Source organism: Solanum dulcamara, chromosome 7 (assembly GCF_947179165.1).
Source record: "Solanum dulcamara chromosome 7, daSolDulc1.2, whole genome shotgun sequence".
In the NCBI taxonomy this organism is placed as follows: Eukaryota; Viridiplantae; Streptophyta; class Magnoliopsida; order Solanales; family Solanaceae; genus Solanum; species Solanum dulcamara.
In genome coordinates, this window is record NC_077243.1 from 4,101,073 (window position 1) to 4,127,163 (window position 26,091).

Below are 26,091 nucleotides of genomic sequence, written 5' to 3' on the forward strand. Positions count from 1 at the left end.
TAATAATGTATATGTTACAAGTAGAATCGTACAATCTAGCCACTATAACTGATATAGATTTTTTTTAGTAGGGAAGCAATAAAATATTCACTCATGTAATTTTTTATTTAATGAAAAAGTTCAAAAATTATATTCGAGGTGGACAAAAAGAATAGTCACTGTATTCATGTGACCAACATAATAATTTTCTAAACTTTGTTTCTACCTAATAATTTACCTATTTTTGACCACTGAGGACTGATTGGAGAAATGCCAGCAACGAAATTATTGAAAAGTTTTAAGTCACAGATGAGGGTCATGCACTAACTAGAGCAAGTCAAGGGTCATTTTTTTGCCCTGTATTTTTAGAAAAGAATTATATTTGTCTTTTGTTTTATTTTTTTGAGAAATTTGCTTCTAATATCAAATTTTAGACATATATTTATTCTTGAACTGTTAAGTGTTGTGTTCTAACACATTTTATCATCTTAGGTGGTGTGGTGTCTATGTGGCACGCCTATGTATATGTGTGTATTTATTCCACCTAAAATTTCCTCCTAACTAAATTATTAAATCCACCCATTACATAAAACTCAACTCCTAATGCTATTTCACTGTCACTTTCTCCAGAGAAAGAAAGCTGCTCAACTATGTCTTTGATCAACAGAGAAGCTTCGCACAAAGAATCGCTTAATCACGTCTTTTGGGCTTTTATAATGATATAAAAATGATTATACATATAAAGAGAAAGAAAATTCATACAGTGCTGTCAAAACAAAGATTTGTGTGTTTGTTTACAACTCTTCTCATCTCAACATCACAGCTCTGTTAGCCACAATAAATCAGAAACCCCCCCAAAAAGTACTACTAATTTTTTCATTAAAAAATGACCCAAAAATAATGAAAAATGAAGAAGCATCAAATGCTCTTCATCTTGAACTTTTGAGTTTAATAGTGTTCAAAGGATCGTGGTTTTCTCTAGAAAAGTGACAATGAAAGTATTAGGAGTAGGATTTTATGGGTTTAATTGGTTTAATGGGTGAGTATAATAGTGTTTTAAAAGATGGGGCCGTAAAGTGAGGTGTTTTATGCAGTATGGGGCGAAGTGTAAGCCTTGAGACACGGGGCGTAAGTCCCATGGATCTACGGGGCGTACCTCTTATATAAATTCAATTTTATAATTTTATTACTTAGAAAATAAGGAAAAGTAAAAATTTTAATGATTTTACAAATAAATTTTAATAAATAACCAATAATATAGGAAAAAAATATCATAATTATTATTTGATAAAGGTATTCGTAATTAATAATATAGAAAAAAGTATTATAATTTCCATTATGATAATAGCCAAAATAATTTTTATGATAAAATTAACATTTATCTTCACATTTACTAGTTATTCTCACCCTCAATTAATATTTGCATTAATTATTATTTATATATTTTAAAGAAGAAGAAAGATAAAAAGTGTAAGTGTAATGACAAAAAATTGATAAAATTGTCTCAAGGAATATTGCGCTATGAAAAATCTATTCTATCAATTTCACACATGATTATTTAAAAATTATTTATAGCAATGTCATGTTCTATATGAGTAAATTTATACATTTTAGAATAAATCACTAAAACCTTAAAAACATGATAATATGAAATATAAATATCACTACACCAATAATAAAAAATATGATTTAAAGCAGAGATGGATTAAAAACCAAAAAATGAAATTAATGCCCGAGACTTACGTTTTTACGCCCAAGACTTACGTTTTTATGTCCGAGGCTTACGTCCCAAATTCTAAGACTTACTCCCTAGGGGTCTACGCCTTCAATTTGCGCCCCAGAGCGTTTTTGATAGGCCCCGCCCCGGGGCTCGCTCCAAAAATGTTTTTTAAAACACTGAGTATAATAATTAAACTATGAGAAAATTTTAAGTGGAATATATATATATATATCCATGTAGACGCCACGTAGAATGATAAAACTGAGAGACATGACACTTAACAGTTTAAGATTAAATATGTGCTTAAAATTGGATGTTAAGGGACAAATATATTAAAAAAAAATATGACGAATGACAAATATAATCATTTTCTTAAAGTACAATAGTAAATATGACCCTTTTCTTAGAGTAGAGAGGTCATGCACAAAGTGGAGCAAGCCTGAAAGCTACATATAGAAATATGGAAATATAATAGATTTTTGTTGAGAAAATTTTCAAAACAGCAATTTAGTATTTAATAGGACTTTCTAGTTACATTTTAATATTTATTGAAAATTGTAATAATTTGACTTGTTATTTTAACACTTTTTGTATTTTATTTTTTTTACTTAATAGAATACAAGTAATTAAAAACAGATTGGAGAAAATTATGAAAAATTATCTTTCAACTATGGTAAATATTAATTACGTTACTTATTAGAAGATCTAAATATGTGAATTCAATTATCAGTTTTCTCTCTTCCTCCATCATCCTCCACTAATGATCTTTAATGCTTGTGTAAATGCAATTTGTTTGTTAAAATTTGTGGCTACAAAAAGGAGATTGATCCGAAAAACACATCAAGCATGCTTATAGAAAATGAATATAACTTGAGAAAATGATACATAAAACAAAAAGATGGTCTGGTGATAAAAAATTGGACCATAGTTCAGAAAAGATACAAAAATGAAATGAAATACAAAGTGGGTTGAATGAAATACGGATCTACTAGGCTATAAAATATTCAGAAAGGATACAAAAAATGCAATGAAATACAAATCATATACAATGAAATACAGATCTACTTGTTTATAAATATTCAGTAAGGATACAAAAAAGTATTGAAATACAAATCAAGTATAATGGAATACAGATCTACTTATCTATAAATATTCAGAAAGAATACAAAAATGCAATGAAATACAATTTGCATGAAAAATATACAATACTAAATGATAAATACAAAATAAATGATAAATAAAAGATATCATTTTCATTTAAACTATAAATATAATTTAAGGATACAATTACTATTAACAAAAATACAGATTTAAAAGATATCAAATTACTATAACTAATTAAATGACATACATTGAGATTGAATATATTTTAATATTGTAGATAAAATTCCATATATAAGTGGCATACATCTGAATTGAATACACACTAATATGAATATAACTATAATAAGCCTATATATTGGAATGAATATTATTTGTTAAAAGATACAATAATCTTAAAATTTACGGATATAATGATAATATTAATGAATACAAATATTATTAAGAAAATACTAAATATAAAAATAGATTTAGTAAGATTCAAATAATGAGAAATGATAGATAATACAAGTCAATAAAAATCTACCATTAAGAAGTGGGTCACTTTACAATTAATTTTTGAAAAATTTGAAAAAAATAGAGAAGAAGGAAATGAGATAAGTAGGAGTTGAATTTTTTTTTATAGAGAAAATAGAAAATGGGGGAAAGAAACGTGATCATTAAGAAGTGGATCACTTTACAATTAATTTTTTTTTATTTCTCTAAAAACAAGTTGAGAAAAATTAGAAACTAAATTTGGATACTATTAATTTTCTATAGAACTATAATATAAATATTATTGATAATTTTTTTAAACTGTAGTCATTTTCAATAAATAAGTTGAGAATTTTGACTAATTCACTAATTTTTCCTTTTTTGTTTAAAAGTAAAGCCCATCTGTAATATGTAGGTATTGGATGATTGATTAGGATGGATTTGGGCTGATAATATAGCCCATTAAAGGTGTAGACTAAATCCAGCCCACTCGGCCCATCCCCGAGAAGTAGAATTACTCTGAGGAGTGGCAAACGAGCGGGTCTCCAGAAATTGACCGTTTTCCAGAAATTCAAGTTGCAGAGAGTCAAAAAAAGTATCAGCTTCCAGAACTCCTTTAATTTAACCATCCCCTGGAGCCGCCGCCTTCAATATTCTTCATCTTTTCAGATGATTAAAGAAAAAATTATTTGAATGTCCAAATTTGAAAGGTGTTATCTAATTTGAGATAAAAAGATTTACTATTTAGGTGTCAAAATGATGCGGTAATCCGTCTTATCCCTCCCTCCACATACATATACATTGTTTTAACCTCAACGACTGCATTCGGTCAGCACATTTCTTTCTATTTTTCCTATTGTTTTTAAAAGAGATACCTACAAATTTAATGTGATTTATTACTTTAATTCCTTAATTATTGACAAATTCAAAAGTACCTTTTTACTTGATTAAGTGATATAAAATCATCCTTCTTATGCCACGTGTCATTTATCCAAGTACATAAGTAAAATTTTCTGCTGATATGACATACATATAGATATACACAATTAAAAATATTTTAAATAATTAAATGCTAAGAATTTAGCAATTAAAAAAAAAAATCCCTTTTTTAAAAAAAAACACCTTTTTTTACTACCCCACCCCATTACTTCTATTCAGTACCCCAACCCCACCACCTCACTATCCACCCATCCCCAAATATTTTTTGGGGGGTGGGGAGGGAGGGGCGGAGATGGGTTAAGAAAAAAAAAAGAAATTTTAGAGGGAGGAGGGGTGATTCAGGGTAGACACTAGACAGTGGTGTGGGATAAATAATTTTTTTTTAAAAAAAAATTATTAAAAAAATATTTTTCGTGGGGAAAGGGGGGCGGTGAGGGATGGGTTGGTGGTGGGGTTGGGGTAACTGGGTAGGGGATGGGGTGGGATAAGAAAAAAAATGAGAAGTTCTTCTTCACTTTTTTATTGCTAAATTTTAACATTTAATTATTTTTTTACTATATATATCTACATGTAAGTCACATCAGCAATTTGTTTTACATATACTTATGAGTGGATAACACGAGTATGAGGGGATGTTTTTAATTTACTTAATCAAATAGAAAGGTGTTTATAATATTAGACAATAATTGAAAGATTAAAATAATAATTCACGTTAAATCTAAGAGTATTTTCAAATACTTATCTCTTTTTAAAATTAATTTATACATCAATTTTTTGAAACTAAAAAATTGATGGCAAATGTACTCACCTAATTAAGATAATCTAACCGGACAGAGATCATTATTCATGTTCTTTTACTTTGCCCAGTCTACTTCTTGTTTAGTCATCTCCTTGACAATGGACACCTCAAGTGTGTTCCTAATAATAGCGCTTAGGGGTGGATAAGAGGAATTAATTTCGGAATAATTTTTAAAAGGTTTTAATTTCTTGTTTAGTTGTAAAGAATAAATAACTTATTTTAGGATTAACAATTAGTAGTGAGATAAGTTATTCCTTTCTGGGGATGAAATACTAATTCTAGAATAACTTATCTTAGGATAAAGATATAAAATAACAAAAATATTTGCTTGAATTTTTTTTATACACCACTTTTACATTCATGTATATTTATATAATTTTTAAATACATTGATAATAATATTCATAGACTTAATTAATTATTGTTTTTATGATAATATTATTTTCTATTAAAAATTATATTTTATAATACAATTTCTATTTATGAATATATTATAAGTTGAATTTATTTGTCTAATTCTTATGTTTATTTATATTTTGATTTCTCTTAAAATGTTCACTCCACTGTTAAATTACATATTTTTAATTAAATAGTTTATTACTAACTTAAAAATTATATTTTATATATCAATTAAAATGTAGATAACTTTAATTACAAAATTTCTTTTACTTTAATAAACTTATAATGAAAGTTTTCTTTTTAAGCTAAACAAGATGAAAGTTTTATTTTTATGCTAAATAAAAGGAAAGTTTTATTTTTAAGTTAAATAAGATAGAAATTTTATTTAAAGCTAAATAAGATGAACATTTTTTTTAAAGTTAAATAAGATGAAAATTTTATTTTTAGGAATGAATAACTAAAGCTTGCAAATAAAATATAAAAAAAATAGTTAAATAAGATGGAGGGTATTTTGGTAAACAAACAACTTATTCTTAGAAATTATGCAATGAATATAACTTTGAATATGACCAACCAAACAAGTAATAAAAACTAATCTCAGTATAACTAATCTCATAATAACTTATCCCAGCATGACTTTTATCCAAATCAAACGACCCTTTACTGATATGTAACTCGTTGGGCTTTCACCTTCTATATTTTCCTCTAATATATCTTTTCATGGACCATAGGTAATTGTAGAGGTGTCAAAATGAGCCCAAATAAAGATAATTCTTTCAATCCGCCTAAATTTTTATGGATTGGGCTTAAGATAATTTGTATTGGGTTCAATCTCAACCCATTCAAGCGGGTAATCCATTTTAAAAGAATCTTCAATTGTGCCCAACTTAATCTCCAATTTCAATCCGTTTTGAGACTTTTTATTTGCATTGGTGTAATGTATATTCTTATATTAAAGGTATGAATTATTATCTATTTTATATCTTTTAGGATTAATCTATCCATTTCTAAATTTTTATTTTTATTTTCTTGAGTTGAAATTCAAATTATGGTTATAAAAGATAAATAATAACATGTTAAAATTATTGTGATTGAGCGGATCAAATTGGACGGGTCATGACCCAACCTGAATTATAGCCCAATTGAGCTCAACACATTTGAGCCCAAAGTAAATTTGGACGGGTCATGACCCAATCCGATTTTTATTTAACTCATTTTAATATTCTCAATTTCAACTCAATCCGTCCATTTGACACCCCTAGATAATTGTTAATCTGAGCATAAACTCACAAAATTCCAGAATATGAAAGCACTAACGCTCTGACGGAGGGTGAGACAAATAGAAGGATCGACAAACTTTTCAAGAAGAGAGGCATGTTACACTTAATGAATCTCACATGGGAATTGGGAGAGGAAAATGAAAGAGATTTATAAGTCATAACATAATATCATATAATACCCGTGCTTTCGGACTTTAATGATGGCATAGCGAGACAAATTTATGAGATTTGTTAGGTTAAAATGAACAATACGTGTCATGAGCTTAAGCCATAACAAATATGGGTACTAGAGCTGGGGACACTTCCTATTCCACATCAAAATTGAGAGGAAAATGAAGAATTTGATAATATATATCACATATGTACATGATGCGCACATTTTTAAGCACGAGCTAACCTTGGTAAACTCTATTGCAAATGAAATTGGACAATATGTAATCACATAGGTAGACTGGTAGTATATTAATGGTAAAAACAGAATTTCAAATATACAGGTCTTAAAAGTTGAAATAAAGTCTACTTCCGCCGCTATTGAAAGCGAAACAGCGCGCTAATGAAATAGGTACTGCCCAATATTTTTCCTCCAGTGTAAACGAGTAAAAGGACACTTCCCCAATATCTGGAAAGTGGCAAATAATTGCCGCATCGGGTCGCAACTTTGAATTATCAATAGTACTATAAAATCATTAAATTACTAGTAGAACAACTTCATAAAGAAATGCTAGTAATTTTATTACATAAAAATTGAGTAATAATTTGGATTCTAAAGCACATGAAACATGGATGTATTTTTTTTGTGTGTAATAGCAATTTCCCTTCATTTCTTCTCCTATCATTGGGATAGTTTAAACTTGCATACAGGGAGAGGTAGATCAAAAAAAGAACGAAAAAAAGTGATTAGATATAATATGACTTAATCGAGTGTTATTGGACTTTTCTATGGGATAGCCAAGTGGTCAATCCCTTCCTCATCTTCTCTTTATTTAGCCAAGTGGTCAATCCCTTCCTCATCTTCTCTTTATTTAGTATTATCTAGTCTTGGCATATATTATTTTCTTCTTCAATTCTCACTTACTTATTGGTTCATTTGATCTATTTATTTTGCTATTTTATTATCATTATTTTCCTTTAATTTATTGAAAATAAATTTTCTACGTCCAAGGCAGGACTTGTACATTCTACCCTCGTCCAGTACTAAGAGCTATTTCTCCTGGATAAAAAAAATGGCAAAGCTTATTTTACTCTTCACAGGAAACGAAGAAACAGATGTCAGAGACAAAAAACTAAAATTTCATCAACATCAGATAAACTGAATTCAGAATCGACATTTACTGTTAACGGCGTCAACCTAACAAATTCATCTTAAAGTTTTTTCTTACGGTTTCTCCGACTATCATCAGTTAGAGGTAGAAACTGTACCCTATCAAGGGACGCACTATAATCCCGTGTGCCTCACCTTATATCAGCCGCTAAAAGGAGAGTAAACAAAAACTAACAATAAGAAAAAACCTAGAGAGCCTGCTTGCTATTATTAGTCATCATCTTCTTAAACTCTTCAAAGTTAACGTAACCGTCGCCGTCGGAATCAACGGACTCGATCATTTTGGTACAGTCCTGAACGGAGCAACTTTCGCCCAAACGAGTCAGGATCTGGTGAAGCTCAACGGCGGAGATCAATCCGTTACTGTCCTGATCGTATAGATCAAAGGCTTCACGAAGCTCCTTAACGCCACCGTCACCGACGCTGTTAACGTCTCCCTTGCAGAACTCAGCAAATTCCTGGAGGCTAATGAAACCGTCTCTATCGGCATCAATTTCATCCATCATACGAGTGACCTCTTCAGGAGATGTACCAGATCCAAGAGCATTGATGACGCTAGAGAGCTCTTCGCGGGAGATCATGCCGTCTCCGTTAGTGTCGAACCGTTGGAACACTTTCTGGACTTCGTCCATATCCTGAAGGTAAAGGGAAGGCTTTGAAACGGAGTTGTTGACATTGTAGGTAGCAGCCATTGGCGTTGATTGAAACGAAATAGTAGTAGTAGGAAAAAGAGGAAGACTTGTATAATGGTGGTTATAATGGCGGAAAATATATCTATATATAGGAAGGAAAGAATTTGGCCGCCGTGTGGGGGAATGAATTTAAAACTTTTTGCGTGTTTTTTTTAAAGAATATGATTCTTCCTTTTTTATATTTCGAGATACGTACTAATTCCAAATAATTTAATTTTTAAATTTATTTAATGATTTCTTAAAAATATTACCATGGTAAGTTAAAATATTAAACATTTTTTGTATATTCAATCATCATTTATATATACTTCATTTAATTTTACATAAAACTTTTTTCCTTATCTAGCTTCGCTCAACATGAAACTCAAATATGAACATTGTCATACAAGTCTCTTAACCTCTGGCAAATTGAGCTAACCCTTGATATTTGTAGCCTATCAAACACTACAACATATGAATTGAATTGAGGATAATATATTAACATAAATTTGAATTATATGCTAATATCATATTACTAACTATTTTTCATCCGGGAGGGACAAAATTACTCAATACATATATTTTTAATACACAAATTAACCCAACCACAACGATTATTACACTAAAAAATAAAGATATGGGAATATTCTTCCCCCTTTTTATCTAGAACTTTATAGTCTGCTTTACTTTTTTTCTGTTTTTTCAAGATTTGATTAGTTAGCCAGAAATAGATATTTAATAATGAGAAAGACATTTTTAGGGAATTACTTGGAAATTTCAAGAGGATAGGGGAAAGGAGGAGCACAAGTGGAAGCCGATGACGTTAGGCGTGTGCAAGACGTGTTGGGCCCTAATCTCAAAATCCACCTTATCATCTAGTTGATTTTTATTTTTTTCATATATATTAAAAAATTATAAATAAAAAATAATTTTACTTATTAACCTCTTAAAAACTTCTTAAGACTTTATAAATAAATTTTACACTTTTAAAAATAATTAATTATAAAAATAATATAAAAGATATTAATACGAAATAATTATTTTTTAAAAAATATTCAATTAATATGAAACAAAGAAAATACTATTCACTATACCGTTTAATATTAGAACTCGGCAACTACTTCATTCATAAACACCTGTTCCTTGACAATCCCATTCTAATTCAACTATTCATCAACACTTGGAATCTCTCATTCCTAAAGTTCACGCAACACGAAGTACTAAATATTTTTTGATTAATATAGCAAAATGCAGTTATGAAAATTATATAATATAAATGTGAAATTTAATTTGAGCTTAGTTGATATTGTGCCTCTAATTTTGGATGATTACAATTAAATACTTAAACTTATATAAAATTAAACAAGTAAATATACACATTCTACATTGCATAATATGAATTCTACATGATATAATATAAATCAAATTAAGTGTATCTCATACGAATTATCACGAAGAATAAATATGCCTACTTCTACTTTATATAATGTTCTTAAAAAAATTGATTGTTATAATAAAATATTATTATAAATGATAATTGTATAAAGAGGTCTTACTGTATAGTGTATACCGTTGAATCATTATTTGTTTCGAATGTTGCCGCTTGATTTGTGTATTAAAAGCAACCCATTATTCGAAATTCCAACTTCAAAATTTTACTCGTCCACCTAAGCCATTAGCACATATGCCACAGATGTTGTTTCTACTTCAATCTTTGTTTTTTCTTATTAAGGAAGGAGCGGATTCTATTTAATATTTTCACAATTTTAAACAGAGTCAGCTGTACCCAAGAGGAGGAAAAAAATAGTGACCGAATATGCCAAATTGGAAAATCACTGTTAAGAAACAAATAAAACCTAATTTAATATTCACAATTTGCTGTATCATCAAAGTTCAATATTTGGCAAGGAAACCTTACCAATAACGTAATTAATGGCTTTTACTACAAACTATCCTTTTTTTGAGAACCTAAAAAATTGAGTGAACTTTGGTGAAAACTTTGCTGCAAACATTGGTAACTTCTAAACACAAAAGTGAAAAGTAAGTTAAAAATGTGTAAGCTAAACACATCAGTTCTTTACGCTAGCAATGTAATTTAACTTAGTTGTAATAAATTACTTACCATATAGTATAGGTCATCTATTTAATGGAGTTCGTTGCAATTACCCTTTTACGTTATGGGTAATAAATTTACATTATCATAAATTCGTTTTTGAGTTTTATTACTGTTCATTCAATTGTCAAGTAAAAGAGCAAGGAAAACAAGCATATTTTTGGCTCTAACCGTGATGTTTAATATCATCAAGAGGGCGTCATTGGATACCTGACACGAAAAATATTGACCTTCAAGCAGGACCGTCTCAACAAGTTCGGGAGCCTAAAGCGAAACTTTATAGAGAGATCTTTTTCTTTTAGTTGTCATATGTAAATTGAATAACTATAACATACTCAATATAATCCTACAAGTGAAGGCTCGAGAAGGTAGGATGTACGTAGACCTTATGAAATGAGAATGTTAATAATGAAAATATATATAATATAAAGTTAGAATAATAGAATCTGACTCAAAATTTAAAAAGTTTATATAATGACACTAGTATGAATCCGTTGCAGTGCTTAAAATTTAAAAAATACATCAAAAAATAAATTTGATTTCTTTATAAATACAAAACAATAGATTTTGCATAATGCAAAAGGTTTGACCCTTTGATAAACATTAGAATATTCAATAATGAGATAATAAAAATTGGCAGGGAAATAAAAAAGTTAAATGTAAAAATTATAATGTGGGTTTGTGATAATCACCAAAATATAAATAAGTTAACAAAATAGCTAGCCAGGTAAAAAAAAAAAAGATTGCTACACTTTCTCAATTATTACAACAACTTCTACATTAAATAAAGTAAACAACTACTATATATATTCTTTAGGAAAAATTGGAGGCCCTAAAACATTTAAAGCCCCAAGCGGTTGCTTTAGTGGCCTTATGGTTGAGACACCCTACCTTCAAGTAATCAACAGAAGCATGAAGAGGCTGCTGCACAAGGGGGCACAATAAACTCTTTTAACTGTCCTTGTATAATTTTGAAATGGTTTTATTAAAACTTCTTCAAATGCAGGAATAATGTATCTCTGACCCTTGTTCAGATGATGGTCTATCTAATTTTGTAATGTGTTTTGGATTGTTACGATCAGACTGCTCAGAGATTGCATATGGTATTGTCACTAAAATCAACAATCATCTTCCTCCGTCTCCGATAATAAAGGTAAAAGGCAAAAGTTATTTCCAAATCGAACAATCCTCGTCTGAAATACCATCGACACGTTCTTACACTGTAAACACTATTTTAAAAATATGTCATATCCCAGAAAGGAAAGACATTCAAGATGCTACAAAATTTGGCGTCTTCAATTTTCAACCTGGGGCAGGAGGTGGAGGGGGTGGCTGCATCGACATATGGGGCATAGCATGGTGACCACCATTAAAGTGTTGAGGTGGTGGTGGCGGACGCCAAACATTACCACCCATTGCAACTGGTGGTGGAAGGGGCCTATTTTGGGGTGGAGCCAACTGTGGGGGCGGCGGAGGTGGCATTCCTCTGAATTGCATTTGCTGCTGCGGAATGCCACCTGCAGCTGGTTGCATGGGCTGTCCCTGCCAAGCTTGTGGTGGAGGCATCTGCATTGGTGGGTAGACATTAGGCTGCATAGGTGGTGGCCGAATTGCTGGAACAGGAGCTGGAGGCATAGGACCATTTGCAAAAGGCCGTGGGGGAACGGGAGCACCAACCGCACCATTGGCTTGTGGAACACCGGGAAGCGTTGGGGGTCCACTTGCAAACATGGTGTGAGGCCGGTTTTTCTGGGTACCTGGATTACTCGAAGCTAAAACCCTCTCTGCATATCATCCACAACAAATCAGAATTGCCCCAAAGTGCATTGGAAAAGCAATGATTACATAATTCAAAAAGATAATAAATATCATGAGATTCAAATTGCGGAGAAAATGCGCACAATTAGCAACTTGTACATTTTAATAAATCACCTCACTCATATTCACACTTTGAAGTAATCCAAATACTAGCTCAGCCTTCTACAAACTTATGGTCCAAATAACTACAGAATAAATTCAACTTGTATATTCACAAGAAGCAAAACAGAGTTCAACAATCTTTGATCGAAGACAAGTATCCACATCCTAGCATTCTCAATTTCATTTTCCTTAAACACAAATTCATTCTTACCAGCAGGGGTTCCATGGCGCTCCCCCTTTGTATCTTTCTTGTAGGCATAGGACACCGTAATTTGGCGATTGCAAAGATATTGACCATTCATAGCCTGCAGAAATGCCAAGTTGGAAGTCAAGTCCAGATGCATCAGCTAGAAAGCATCTGCCATGGACAGAGGATTTGAAACCTCAAAAGCAACAAAACATTAAAAATCCAGTGTTCTCCAAACAAGTAAACTAGTAATGTCAGATGAAGATGCAAAATTTGCACTGAAGTAAACCATATCTTTACTAATAGCAGGGTCTTTATATTTAACAGGATTTCAGGAACCTGGTTTCGTAGTCCCAAGTAGATTAAATTACCAATTAGGCACTGAAACAATACAGTTCTAAATCATCATATTGGTCACTTAAACGCGCCTGAGACAAGATATTCAATGCTTGGAAGATGTGTCCTGCTCACAATGTATTTGTTTGTACGTGAGATTTGATTGCTATCAGCCTATCACAGCAACCGGAGGGTGATCCCAATCCTTAAAAAATGTAAGGAATCTAGGAAATCCATCAACTGCTCACATTCATATACAGCCACTTGACCTGTTTTTCAGAAATTAAATGAAAGCTCCAACAATGTACAAACCAAAGTGGAAAGTACTCCATTTTCAACACATTACAACCTCCATAGCATGCAAATAAGCTTATCCTCTAAAGTCTGATCAGAAATGTATCCTAATTTATAATCCAGACATTAAAAGAAGACAGGAGTGCACACATAGCACAGGCTGTAAGTCAAACAATAGCTAACACTTAGATTTGAACTTTTTTGGACTTTTAAGTCGCAACATATCTTGTATATGTACAATTTATGGTTGGTAAGCAAAGAGGTAAAAGGAGAGTTACCTCAATTGCTGCATCAGAGGCATCAAATGAATCGTAACTAATGAAACCAAAACCCCGGGAATTCCCTGTCTCGGGGTCTCTCATTATCTGGAAGAAAAGATACTACATCAGAATATAACAAAGGCCACCAATAAATGGCAAGTAAACTATGTGGTCCTAGTAAAATGTAAACATTGTTACTTTTAAAAAAAACCAATACATGCATAGTTTGTCATTCAAGCTGGTCTAGCATGTTGACATGACTTGCTGTCTATGTAACATGTGTTCACTTTCAACGACATATTTCCAGTATCCATACAGATTCGAGTGCAGAGTTGCTTTGCCTGCCGGCAAAGATGGAGTAGTACATATCAGGTCAGATATGCCGTTATGGGAAGAAGATACAACCAATTGACCAATCAACTACACCTCAGTCCTAAATTAGTTGGAGTTGTCTGAATGAATTGTCACACACAAAAAGATAAAAGAATTGTGGTGGTGGGAGAGGAGAAAATGAGCTGCCAGCCATGCGGGAGGAGGATGAACTTTTTCCTGATTTTGCCCAGTGATGTGATCCTAGATGCAACAACAATAAATTGAACCACAATCAAACAAGCACGATAAGATAACAAGGATATGATTAAGAAATAGAAATGAGGGGGAATAGATTTTAGAAGTAAAAAAGGGGTAGTCTCACAATTAAAATGCATTAATCATTAGATTTAATCCCATCAAATTTAATGGGAATATTGAATAGGCTGCTATTTAATTAACGGTAAGCAAATAATATTATTATGTAAAAATTTATTCTTTAAAATTAAATAAAAACAATAACTCTACGTATGAATAAAATAAGTCGCTCATTTAATCACGTCTATATATTTATATATTATCATATATCAAACATGTACATATATATAATAGATATAAAAATTGAAATACGAAATTATTATACTGAAATTATAGTCGGAATTAATGATAACCAAAAGAAATAACAGTGATAAATAATAACTTTATAAATTATGAATATCAAAAGATGGTAAGGCAAGGCAGTGTAAAAGTCAAAGTGAACCACCTACAGTTTTTTTATGCTCCGCTAGTGCTACGTGTTCCCAGCCGAGTAACTCGAAAGAAATATATTAATTACTAAATTAACCAAAAATGGCTCAATATTCAACTAAATTAGAGTGCACTGGCCGTTAGGAATAACTCTATGCTAAGGCAAGGCAGACGATCATTAATAGCATTGCAAACATGAAAGAACCAATTTTTTTGCGCCTCTTACAATCACCACCCACTACACACCCAAAAAAAGGACAAGAGAGAACCTTTAGAATTCAACTTTTAAAGGGGTAGATGTTTGTTTGGAGGATGTACAAGAACAGTACTCACTAGCAGATTGTTAGGAGTTAAAAACATAATCTGAATCATGGATACAAAATAGGCGAGAATTAATCAACACAGATTGAGACGTTCTTTTTCTTTACCAAGTAGGAAGTCCAGAAAGCATCTTTAAAAGCAGCAAAATGAAGAATCATGAATCATATGAAAGAAGAAGAAAAATGACGTTAACCTTTGGATTTGAGACAACAACTCCAAAAGCACTAAAAGTGTCGTAAAGAAGCTTCTCATCTACATCCTGCATATAAAACAAAAACGGGCTTATAAGTTAACAAAAGTGCTAGCATGAGCAAGGTGATATAATATGCAGATGATGTTATACACCTAAATAAAAGCTGCTATCCAATGTCAATATCCAGTTGAATTTGATTTGAGAATAACGCGAGTTTGTAAGATACTATCAAGGATATGAATTGCTTACAGGATCAAGGTTCCCAACAAACAAGTTGGCACCAACATCAACGCTCTTTTTATCTTGTGATGCCTGTACCAGGATAAATTATTAGATTAAATAAAATGTGAGATCTGTGGAAGAATTCATTATAACAAGGGAAGATGCATCAATGGCATAGCATTACCTTATTTACACGTATTGGTTTCCCATAAAGTTTTATCATATTCAGTACCTTTATTGCCTGCATTGGTAGTGCTTTAGATAGAGAAAGCAACAAATACCAAAAACAAATCCATGGGGACAAACATATAATAGATAACGACTTCAGCAAGTAAAAATAGTGTGACAAGAAAAACAACCAATAAACTTACATAGTCGGCATCTTCTTCACTTCGGAATTCCACAAAACCGTATCCCTGATGAGCATTAGTAACTCTGTCCTTGGGGACATAAACATTGACTGCAACACATTGATTTATATAGCAAACAATGAGATATAAAAGAATCTAAATTTCCAAAAAAAAAATAATTAAAAAAGCCTAAGAGGATGCTGATGAAAATTTAAAAACAACGAGGATGTTAAATAACTTTATCAAGAATCTCCACTGATTTATTTCCTTTTAAAGGGGCCAGCTATTCAGTTAAAATAGACATACCTACTGGACCTGCTTGAACAAACAGCTCCCATAACAACTCTTCAGTAATCTACCAATCAACCATAGAAAAACATTTTCTAAATCAGAATCCAGAAAAAAAATCTCAATTTTCTGAGTTATTTCTACCCTGAAAGCAACAAAGAAATAGAAAAAAAAACAATCAGTGAGGAGCTTGTAACTGGAAAAAAAAAAGATTTTAAGGCTGCTAATATCCAAAATCTTCAATAAAATTGAGACACATGCACATCGACACACCGGAGTCAAGATATTAGCCCTCACGAAACAGCAGAGCAGACATGCAGTTGCATATATACTAGCGGACTTATTAGGAATACCATACATGTGACAAGGAATTCACAAACACTCAGCAGAAAAAGGCAGAAAAAGTCATACAAAGATTCAGGGGGGACAAATTTCAATGCTATAGATGCCACATAAAGTCTATCCAATTACTCTCACTATTTTCTCTTACATTGACACCATTAGTTTGGCATTAACAGTTACACAAATATTTGATTTTGAGAAGGAAGGTATTCACACGCAGGTTTATGATATTGGAAACTTAACAGAAGCGTGAACAAAGATATAAAAGGAAAATCGAAGAGAGTGTAGGAGGAAAAACCCTAGGATTAGAAAGAAGGAGAGATACCTGAGGGTCGAGATTGCCGACATAGGAGGTGGCGTCTTGGTTGCGCTCCGCCGAGTGTTGGCCGAGAAGATTCGCTCCGACTCCCGGAGCTATTCGGGTCGTCATACTCGGGTCTCTCTCACTGCTTCGCTTAGCAACTTGCTTCTACATACTAGGAGAATCAGCAGACCAAGAAAGAAAGAAAGACGGGGAGAAAATGACAAAAATGACCCTTATATTTGGTTGTAGGTTCAAATTAAGGAATTTCGCTGTCCTGTTTAATTTAACAATAGAGTTTGTTAAATATTTAATGGAGACTAAAAGTGCTCACTTTGAGCAAACCTAAAGGATCAAAACTGTTCAGTTGATGCTTAAAGGGGCTACTTTGAATCTATTATCAAAGATAAGGGGCCATTTTTGTCATTTTCCCCAACATTCTATGTAACCAAAAAACTACTAAACAATCCTCAAAAATAAAGATTACTTGTAGAACTGTGTTGAGCTTCCCATGACACAAAACAAGAGCTGTAAAAGCAAAATGCCATAGAATCAATTACATTCTGTTAATGCAGTTATTTCACATCCTTGAGTGTGATCTGAATGTCCTATTGTGTAACAAAACAAACCAAACTGTGGTATGTTCCTAATTTATCATGTTAGACGCCATGCGCCTATCTCAACCATGTAATTGACTGCCACAGTGAGAATTTATAGTCTGTATAGCATCTCTAGTTAAGTTCCATTCAGAAACAAGCCTTGAAGATGGTTCAATGAACCACATCTGTATGCAACCATACATGAGATCTTTCCAAAGAACATAACATTAATGGAAGTTGTATGAATAAAGGAATAACTTAACCATTTGACAGAATAAGAATGAAAAACAGAATCTGAAAGTAAGCCTCTCAGGTGCAAATTAAGAACTAAGACTACAGCTAATTACAATAGTTCTTCAGTCGAAAAGTTTGTAAAGCAGCTGTAGCAGTTAATTTCTTCTCCTTTTGTAATTCTCCAGCAGGTTATTCCTTCACTTGCTGACCTGAAAATAAAGCTATACTGCAAAATTTTAAAGAGGGGAGCCCTCGGGATGATAAACTATCTTGATGTTAAAGAAGAAACTCAAAATTAAGGGGGGAAACTCCAGAATCTCCACCAAGTTACCTGCTATTATAAAACAGCACTTACTCAGCGATGCATCATATAGCTACTTGTTCATGTTCAGCACCTCAAAAGAGCTAGTTATGGCTTTATATAAAAAGGAGAAGCATTAATGAAAAGAATGAACGATCTTAGTTTCAATACATACCTCTCTATTTAGCTATGGAAAGTGCCAGAAGCTTCAAGGTAGCTGGGTGCCTAGATCAACTTGTAGCATAAGTTCTTCAGCTTATAAAGTCAAAAGTATTGTCATGACAAATTTGCAGATTCGATGTGAGAAGAATAATAGCTATCTATTCAATTGAATATCCATACATAAAATATTGAAGGCAGGATGATGCATTCAGCAAGGCAGTAACAAACTAAAAACTAAAAGAAGTATTAACTCTCAGATAACGAAAAATCAAATTTTGCTTGACCATTACAGAAATAGTACATTCAGATAGAAGGGAATAAATCTCATTATTGAGTTAAATGAGATGAATGTCTAAATTAAAAAAATTAATTAAAAAAAATCATGGAGGCTATGAGTAATAAATAAAAGAGATATTACACAAGAAAGTACATTCCATCTAATATGATGAACCCCCTTCCAAAAACTTCCCTAACTTGTTCATAGTTATGTTGCATCCTATCATCATGAAAACATACATACTCCAGAGACGGCATTTAACAGGGTTTATTCTATGACAACTGAGAGAACTGCTGCCCTCACGCTTCTTAACTTAACCACTTCACTCTTTATTTAAAACCAAAATTTTTCAACGACCGACTTATCTTACACCCCCACTTGATTACATGTCAAATCCTCGCAGAACTGTTTTTCCACATTGCCATGCAATTTATCCAGAATTCTCCATGTTACAGAATCAGGTTCTAGTCCATTCTTTCTCATTTCACCAAGAATCTGATACGCTTCTCTCTTCCAGCCCAATGCGCAAGCACCATTAATGACAATGTTGTAATTGACGACACAAAGAGTAACCCCACAATCTACTAATTCATATAAGAAATCACAAGCATCATGCAATTTACCAGAGAGACAAAGCCCCTTGAGAATGGATGCATATACGTAGCTGTCATGAACTCCTGAGGGCCAAACAACATCGTTCCAGAATCTTTTGGCTTCATCAACTTTGTTGGATTCAAACAACCCATCAATAATAATAGTATATGTCATGCAATCAGCAGCGATGCCACCACTTACCATGCTATGGAAGACCTCCATAGCTTCATCTATCCGATGTAACTTGAATAACCCCTGGATAACTGCATTATATGTTACAACGTTGGGCTTTAAACCTTTTTCAGGCATAACTCTATGCAATAACATAAGAGCTTCTTCAACCTTTTTGGCTTTTAAAAACCCACTAATAACAGTTGTGAACGTCACACCATCAGGGGCACAAAACTTCCCCATCATCATATCTTTGAAAACCTTTTGAGCCTCTTCAATTCTTCCCATTTTGCAGAAGCCATTAATAACAGTATTCAGGGTGATCACATCTGGTTGACATTGAGTTTGAAGCATGGTGACAAGGACATTTAAAAGCTCAGTTGGGTTGTCAACAAGACAAATAGCTCTGAGATATATATTATAAATTCTTGTTCTGTCAACACCTTTCCTATTGAACATCACATTGAGGACTTCCTTGGCCTTAACAAGATCATTTACATAACACAAACCTTCTACCAATAACTTGTAAGTGAATTCTGACGGCAAGTAGCCAAATTGAATCCCTTCCTCCAACAACTGATATGCCCTGAAACAATCACCTTCTTTGACTAGACCATGCACAATTGTATTATATGAAACTAAGCTTGGATCGAAACCTCGTTTTCTCATCATATAAACTATCCTAGCAGCCCCATTATACCTCCCAAATTTACAAAGAGAATCTATCATTTGTGCATATACAAAACTTTGAATCACACTTTCACCCTGAGGCATATCTTCAGCAATATTAAACACTTCATGGAAGAACCCTTCTCTACACAAGCAATTGATCACGTTGCAGAATGCTGCATTGTTTACGTGCTTATCCTCTTCATTGAGCATCACGCCCCAAAGCTTCCGAATCAGTTGTTTTCCATGGTCAATGTCCCGCTTTTGAAGAATCCCGCGAATCAAAGCGCTATAAGTGAGAGCATTAGGTATCACTCCGCACTCAGACATTTCATCAAACAGCTTCTCAGCTTCCCGAACCTCGCCAACCCCGCAATACCCGTGGATCAAAGTAGTATACGAAACAATATTAGGTGAATGCCCTCTCTTTCTCATATCAACAAACAGCTGATGGGCATCTCTATTTCTTTCGAAAGTACAGAGCTGATGGATTATACGGTTGTAATTCATTAACGAAGGTACAAACTGGGGCTTTTGCCAGAATAAAGCGGAAATAACACGCACAGTTTCTTGCGGAGTAGCTGCGTGAAGCAAGCGAGCAATAAGAACATTGCAGGTTCGCTCATCAGGGACGGTTGACTGGGAAGAAACAGCGAGAAGGAATCGCTGGTGGGCTTCGGAAAATCGATGGGAATCACAGAGAGCGTGAACAATGCTGCTGAGATTGAGAGAGTCAGGATGATATCCCTGAAGTCGAAGTTCGTCGAGGAGTCGAAGAGCTTCGTCTACATTACCTTCAATTGAACAAAGCTTGTGAATTCGTCTGGTCCAGTAAGCTCTGTCGATCAAACTCCGATCAATACCAAATTCTTGCCCTTCAAAGATTTGTTGTTGTTGTTGATTGTTTAAATAGAACTCATTAATTTGACATACAGAAGGTGAAAAAAAGGTGGAGAAGATTGAAAGAGATGAAGGGCATCCTTTAGCATAGTTGTGTAGAGGTATCGGAAATGGAAATTTGCAACAACGCATTTTGGGAAATTCGAGGTTCGTAGCTGGCTCATGATTATGTCTCTACGACGTTGTCAATTTGAAAAAGAGGAAAGAAATGAGCCAACTGCTCAATCAATCGATACATCTGTTAATGGTGGGATGGAAGAAAAACTAAAAAACTGGATTTTCAGCAGTTGTTCAAATGATCTTAAGAAATAGAGGGGGAGGTGCAAAAATAGCCACTTTCTAAACTTTTATAAGTTTAGCCATTTTAAATAATTTCACACATGCGCGTCTAAAGCTTAGCTTGTCAAAATTTAACTTTAAAAATTTTCACAGCAAACAAAAGTTTTGATATATGCAATTGAGGCTAAGAACCTGTTAAGCTGTTTTAGATAAGCAAAAATCAAACGGGCACTAACCGTTTGACATTTCTAAGAAATTGTATAATTATTGGCAAAGTAAAAAAGTTCAAGCATCTCCTATCTCTCAAATATCTAGACCAGCTTCTTCAAATTTGCATTCATAAGGCGAAGGTAATGTTGAAAACCCTTTAACTGGCTAGTGGCTACAAATATAAAGTGCTGTGCAAATAGAGTTACTTCAGATATAGATGAACCTTGTTGGTCCAATGTTCCTAGTCTAGCTCGCTCTTTTGGGCCAGCGGGTTTAGTATTACTTGTGTGTGCATCCATTTGAAATGAGTCGACAGCATATTATAGCAAAACATTAGAATGAATTATGAAAGAGATTTTAGTGTCAGCAATAGGAAGGGCAAAGTTTTAAAATTTATGAATAACAAATTTTTTCTACTAAAGGCACACAAGGATTCACCTTTAATTCGGACCGACAATCCATCACCTTTCAAGGCACAATACTGGCTGATTTAGGCCGATGACCCCGTGTAATTGTATAAATATAGTCCTTAAAAAATTGTCTTTTCTGACCCTCATATGTATTGTTCAATTTTATAAATTTTAGATCGTGATCTAAAAAATCTGTAAGTTGCAAAAGAAATAAAAGGAGGTCAATTTACTAAATAAATGTCCCAAATGAGAATTACCAGCGAAACTTTTTGGACAATACAAGCTTAATCGTTATGCAATTCACAAGGATATAGACTTTTTTTTCTTCCTGCAAATGTAAGCGGACATCATATCCTTGAGCAAGGTGACAAACTGATAATACAATTGACCGAGAAAACTGAAGAAAAAAAAAATCAACAAAACGATTCTATCATTGGTGTAACACTTTTAGCAAAACTACACGAGGATTCGAATCTTGGGAGTAAAGTCATTTTGGATTAAAAACGGTTTATCCCTCAAAGTGAAACTTTTAGAGTGAATTTAAATTAGTCGATTTCCAAAATTGATATCGATCATTGCATAAGAAATGAAAAAAAAAAAAAAAGCAAAGCAAAGCGACGCCACGCAGTTAGAATGATTTTTTAAGATAAAAATAGACTCGAATTGAATCTGTGCATAATGGGAGTCCAATGAAATTCAATTTTCGAATTAGAAATAGATAGAAAAGCGTTTGACTAATAAAGTAGAAAAAGAAAAAGTAGTTTAAAAAATGAAATAAAGAGCGAAAGCAGAGACATGAAGGTTTTTTTGTTTTTTTTTTGATGAAATACACAATTATAAACGTTTTCTGTCTTTTACACTCCTTTGCCCAACATGACACGTTACAAAGATTCCTTCGCAAAATACAACTTACTTTTCCACTATTCATCAATAGAAATAGCACTTCAAAATGGAATTCATTAAACGTAGTAATTACTTAAATTTTTATACAGGTTAGAATGAAATTAAAGAGAGCAAACATGATTAATGACTGACTTTCCATAAGGAAACAAATATACTTACTCAAGTTGCTTGATTTTCAAGTTTAATTAGTGTTGTGAATTTTATACTGACTTTACACTATGATCGATTCCAACAATTACTCGAATTTTATTTTCTATATCGCCAAATCAAAACAACTATGGAAAAATCCATTTGATTAAAACTCTGAGGGAGGAGTTACCTCAAATTTGTGCCGACAAAAAGTAGCAAATGCCCCCATAAAATAGTCAAGGAAAAAAAATCTAGACCACCATTCTACAGCTACCTATCATCTTCATTTGATATTTTATAGCGGAAACCAAGAGTCAAACCTGATTAAAGAGAGAGCTCCGATACTTAAAACTTAAAAGTTAGAACTGTCGATGCTCCAAATATAACAACATCGCCAATATATTCTTGTGATACGTAAATCTTATTGCTATTTTTGTGGACTAGAAAGATGGTTCCTAATAGAAACTCAGCTCAAGAATTGTGCATTCTCCAAATATCAACCCGAAATTAAAGCTCAAAAAAAAATTGCACCAATGATATCACAACTTAAACAAAACTAAATCTGATTACTGCTGCCAATAAAATAAAGAGTCCATCACTGAAAATAATAACTAGTGATGATGTTAATACAATATACTTGAGTCTAGAAGTAAATAAGATAGACGTAGCTAGAAAAGACTAAAATCACGACTACTATATATTTGATTTGATTTGATACTACTAATAATAGTAACAGAGAGTGAAAAGAAACAGGACAAGACTAATGGTGAGGACAGAAGGTGAGAACATAGCTGCTACCAGTGCAAGTGGCAATACTAGTGGGATCATCGTAAGCATATGAGTAAGCTCTGGGACAAGCAGTCTTGAATATCCTTGAGTAAGCAGTTGGCTTGCAAGTTTGTGGGTTCCCAAAAGTTCCAGTGCAACAATACCTTGGTGAATTGAAAGCTGAGCATGCACTTTTGCAAGCCACCACTTGACTCTTATCATGAGATCTCACTTGTAGACCTGCTGGACACATTGTGTTCAAGTCACTCACACACCCAGCATAGCTGCATTTCCCTGTCAAAACAGAAAGTAAAAAAAAGTTACTTAATAAGACGAAATTCTCGAAGATCATAGAATCGCAGATCTAAAACTACCAACTTATTTGCCCTCAAAATTGAGGGTAGTGCAATGGATATCGGAAAATGGGGATTAGAATGTGAAAAATCAAACTCTCACTAACCAGGTGAAACCGGAAAATTTAGGTAGTCAACAAACTCAGCTACTGAGATTGCCCGATCTAAAACTATCAACCTAATACTCGAGAAAGGAAAAACAAGAAGAAGATATAATTTCGTAATCACAGAAGTAACCCTACTATGAAACTGAGAAGAGGGAAGCATAAAAGTACTATTCAGGGACAAATAAGTCCTTCAACATTTTTAGGCATAAATCTCACCTTTCCCTCGAACTGGAGTTACAGAGATGGCGAGATTGTAACCATCTACGAGACTCACATCGTAGAAATCCTGCTCATTCCCCAGAGTAATCTCAGCGAGAGTAGCCGGAGGGGTCCCACCAATTCCATTACAAAAGAGCGCACCGCCACAGTCCCCAGTTGCACAGCGTCCACGGCCAGTAGCATCAAAAGCGCAGCCATGACGGCCCCAAACTCGACCGGACCACCCAGCCGGCATACTAAGTCTGTATGCCTTGTTCGGCATAAGCTTAAACCCTCCACGAGCCAGAACCGGCTTACCTGCACTTGGCTGGATCCCTGGCCACACCGGGTGGCTACATTTGTTGTACAATGTCATTGTTGTAGCTGAGACTGAACCAAAAAAAGAACTGACATTAGTAAAAAAAATAAAAATAAAGCACACAACTAGCTATTTGTACAACATTTTGGTGTGTACCTGAAATGTGGGAGGCAAAGATGGTGAAAAAGGCCAAAACTAGAAAGGGTGTGAGAAATCGATCTGCCATGGCTAAAATTATGGAGAAAGCTGGCTGCGGCAAAGCGCTAGTAAGAGAAGTGTACCTGTTAGGAATGGTAAATAGAAATGGGGGGCTTTTTATAGAAAAATCAATAAGAAAGAAACAGAGGAAAATGGGGAGACACTAAAATGTAGGGTTACTTTGGATACTTAGGTGGTGAACGGTAATTAAGTGAACCTGTTTGTGAATAAAATGAGAAGTTGCTAGCTGTAAAAGTTAAAAAATGGAAAAAGATCAAAGGAGTTTGTACCTCAAGAGTTATATTATATAATAACTCAAATTATGTAATAATGTTATATTTTGATAATTTTCTTTCAAAATCAAACTCTCCCTCAATTTTGAATAATAATCAAACTCTCTCATTTATCTCATACATTATTTATTTTACCCTTGTTATATCACATCTATTTAATATCTCTTTATATTATAGATATTTTACTTTTTAACATAGATATTTATAACTTTTTCTTTGAGTTCTTTAACATTATAAGTAGAATAATATTTTTAAGAATTTATCACAAAAATTTATATTATTGTTATTTCAATATAATATACATTAAGTGTGTGTATATGTATGTATACATATATTTTTTCTTTTTTCCACTATTTTATTCCATGCATTTCATATTACTTGATTCTCCTTGATATATATGACACTCCTTAAATAATAATTAGAGGTATATTTTCCTAAACTAATTATTAATAATATTTTAAAACCTTAAATTTAACTATTACTATTTTATGCGGTTATTTAATACTAAAGGTAGAAATAAAAAGATATTAAAAAATTCTTAAATTTTATAAATTGGACAAGTAAATTAAAACAACTATTTTTAGAATGAGAATCAAGTAATATAAATGGCTGTGAATATTCTCTTCTATATAAAAATTAATAAGTTTTGATTGACATTGATGGAGTATTACATAAATTATAATCTAAAATAATTTAAAATCTAAATAATACAATCCTTAAAAATTTGTCCTTAATTAAATTAATTATTTGTATTTCCTACGTTGAAATATATTTGTATAGTTATTATTCTCTGCTATTTTCACTTGTATAAATAAATATTGAAGTTTTGATTATTATTAATAAAATTAATTTTCTCATTATGCGAATTTACTTCATTATAGAACATCATTAATTTATATACTTAATTAGTATTTTTTCACTTTTTTGTCCAAAAATGATGTTTATGCTTTTATGAAAATTTTGTTACATTAAATAAAGAATAAAAATATCAAGATTTCTAAAAAAAGTAAAAAAAAAAATTAATAATGAAAAGGTATAATAGGTATTTTGAAAATTTAATTAGAATAAAGGGAGGAGTTTGATTATTGTTCAAAGTTGAGGGGGGAGTTGTATTTTAAAAGCAAAGTTGGAGGGTGAAGATGACTTTTACCT

General features: G+C 32.7%; 4 protein-coding genes across 5 annotated transcripts; all 4 read right to left on the reverse strand.

The window, feature by feature from the left end:
* Window positions 1–7,959: 7,959 nt before the first annotated feature.
* LOC129896235 (calcium-binding allergen Ole e 8-like) lies at window positions 7,960–8,782 on the reverse strand. The gene has a single exon (XM_055972091.1). The coding sequence runs from the start codon at window positions 8,701–8,703 to the stop codon at window positions 8,200–8,202; it is 504 nt and encodes a 167-aa protein (XP_055828066.1). The 5' UTR covers window positions 8,704–8,782; the 3' UTR covers window positions 7,960–8,199.
* A 3,097-nt stretch (window positions 8,783–11,879) lies between these two features.
* LOC129894030 (uncharacterized) lies at window positions 11,880–17,094 on the reverse strand. Its single transcript, XM_055969522.1, has 9 exons — window positions 16,890–17,094; window positions 16,241–16,289; window positions 15,956–16,044; window positions 15,769–15,825; window positions 15,612–15,674; window positions 15,363–15,428; window positions 13,811–13,897; window positions 12,927–13,020; window positions 11,880–12,579 (listed from the first exon to the last, which is right to left on the reverse strand). Exons 1-9 carry the CDS (start codon window positions 16,992–16,994, stop codon window positions 12,098–12,100), a joined length of 1,092 nt encoding a protein of 363 aa, XP_055825497.1. The 5' UTR covers window positions 16,995–17,094; the 3' UTR covers window positions 11,880–12,097.
* On the reverse strand, window positions 17,000–21,194 carry LOC129894029 (pentatricopeptide repeat-containing protein At3g18020). 2 transcript variants are annotated; one of them, XM_055969521.1, is made up of 4 exons: window positions 18,175–21,194; window positions 17,812–17,907; window positions 17,353–17,393; window positions 17,000–17,033 (listed from the first exon to the last, which is right to left on the reverse strand). In XM_055969521.1, exon 1 carries the CDS (start codon window positions 20,902–20,904, stop codon window positions 18,805–18,807), a length of 2,100 nt encoding a protein of 699 aa, XP_055825496.1. In that variant the 5' UTR covers window positions 20,905–21,194; the 3' UTR covers window positions 17,000–17,033; window positions 17,353–17,393; window positions 17,812–17,907; window positions 18,175–18,804. The 2 variants fall into 2 exon arrangements, with proteins under 2 accessions (XP_055825496.1, XP_055825495.1); XM_055969520.1 differs by having other exon boundaries at window positions 17,812–17,919; window positions 18,030–21,194.
* Window positions 21,195–23,242: 2,048 nt separating this feature from the next.
* LOC129894701 (thaumatin-like protein) lies at window positions 23,243–24,842 on the reverse strand. The gene is made up of 3 exons (XM_055970360.1): window positions 24,605–24,842; window positions 24,148–24,519; window positions 23,243–23,765 (listed from the first exon to the last, which is right to left on the reverse strand). Exons 1-3 carry the CDS (start codon window positions 24,672–24,674, stop codon window positions 23,464–23,466), a joined length of 744 nt encoding a protein of 247 aa, XP_055826335.1. The 5' UTR covers window positions 24,675–24,842; the 3' UTR covers window positions 23,243–23,463.
* Between the last annotated feature and the right edge of the window lie 1,249 nt (window positions 24,843–26,091).

Bases quoted from the DNA above. Each gene is read 5' to 3' on its own strand.
- LOC129896235 (XM_055972091.1), bottom strand. From the start codon at position 8,703: ATGGCTGCTACCTACAATGTCAACAACTCCGTTTCAAAGCCTTCCCTT.
- LOC129894030 (XM_055969522.1), bottom strand. From the start codon at position 16,994: ATGACGACCCGAATAGCTCCGGGAGTCGGAGCGAATCTTCTCGGCCAA. The intron at 16,045-16,240 runs GTATGTCTATTT...AATGTGTTGCAG, and splicing joins TGTTCAAGCAGGTCCAGTAG to TCAATGTTTATGTCCCCAAG. The intron at 12,580-12,926 runs GTAAGAATGAAT...GATGATATGCAG, and splicing joins GCGCCATGGAACCCCTGCTG to AGAGGGTTTTAGCTTCGAGT.
- LOC129894029 (XM_055969521.1), bottom strand. From the start codon at position 20,904: ATGCGTTGTTGCAAATTTCCATTTCCGATACCTCTACACAACTATGCT.
- LOC129894701 (XM_055970360.1), bottom strand. From the start codon at position 24,674: ATGGCAGATCGATTTCTCACACCCTTTCTAGTTTTGGCCTTTTTCACC. The intron at 24,520-24,604 runs GTACACACCAAA...TTTTTGGTTCAG, and splicing joins CTTTGCCTCCCACATTTCAG to TCTCAGCTACAACAATGACA. The intron at 23,766-24,147 runs GTGAGATTTATG...CTGTTTTGACAG, and splicing joins AACTCCAGTTCGAGGGAAAG to GGAAATGCAGCTATGCTGGG.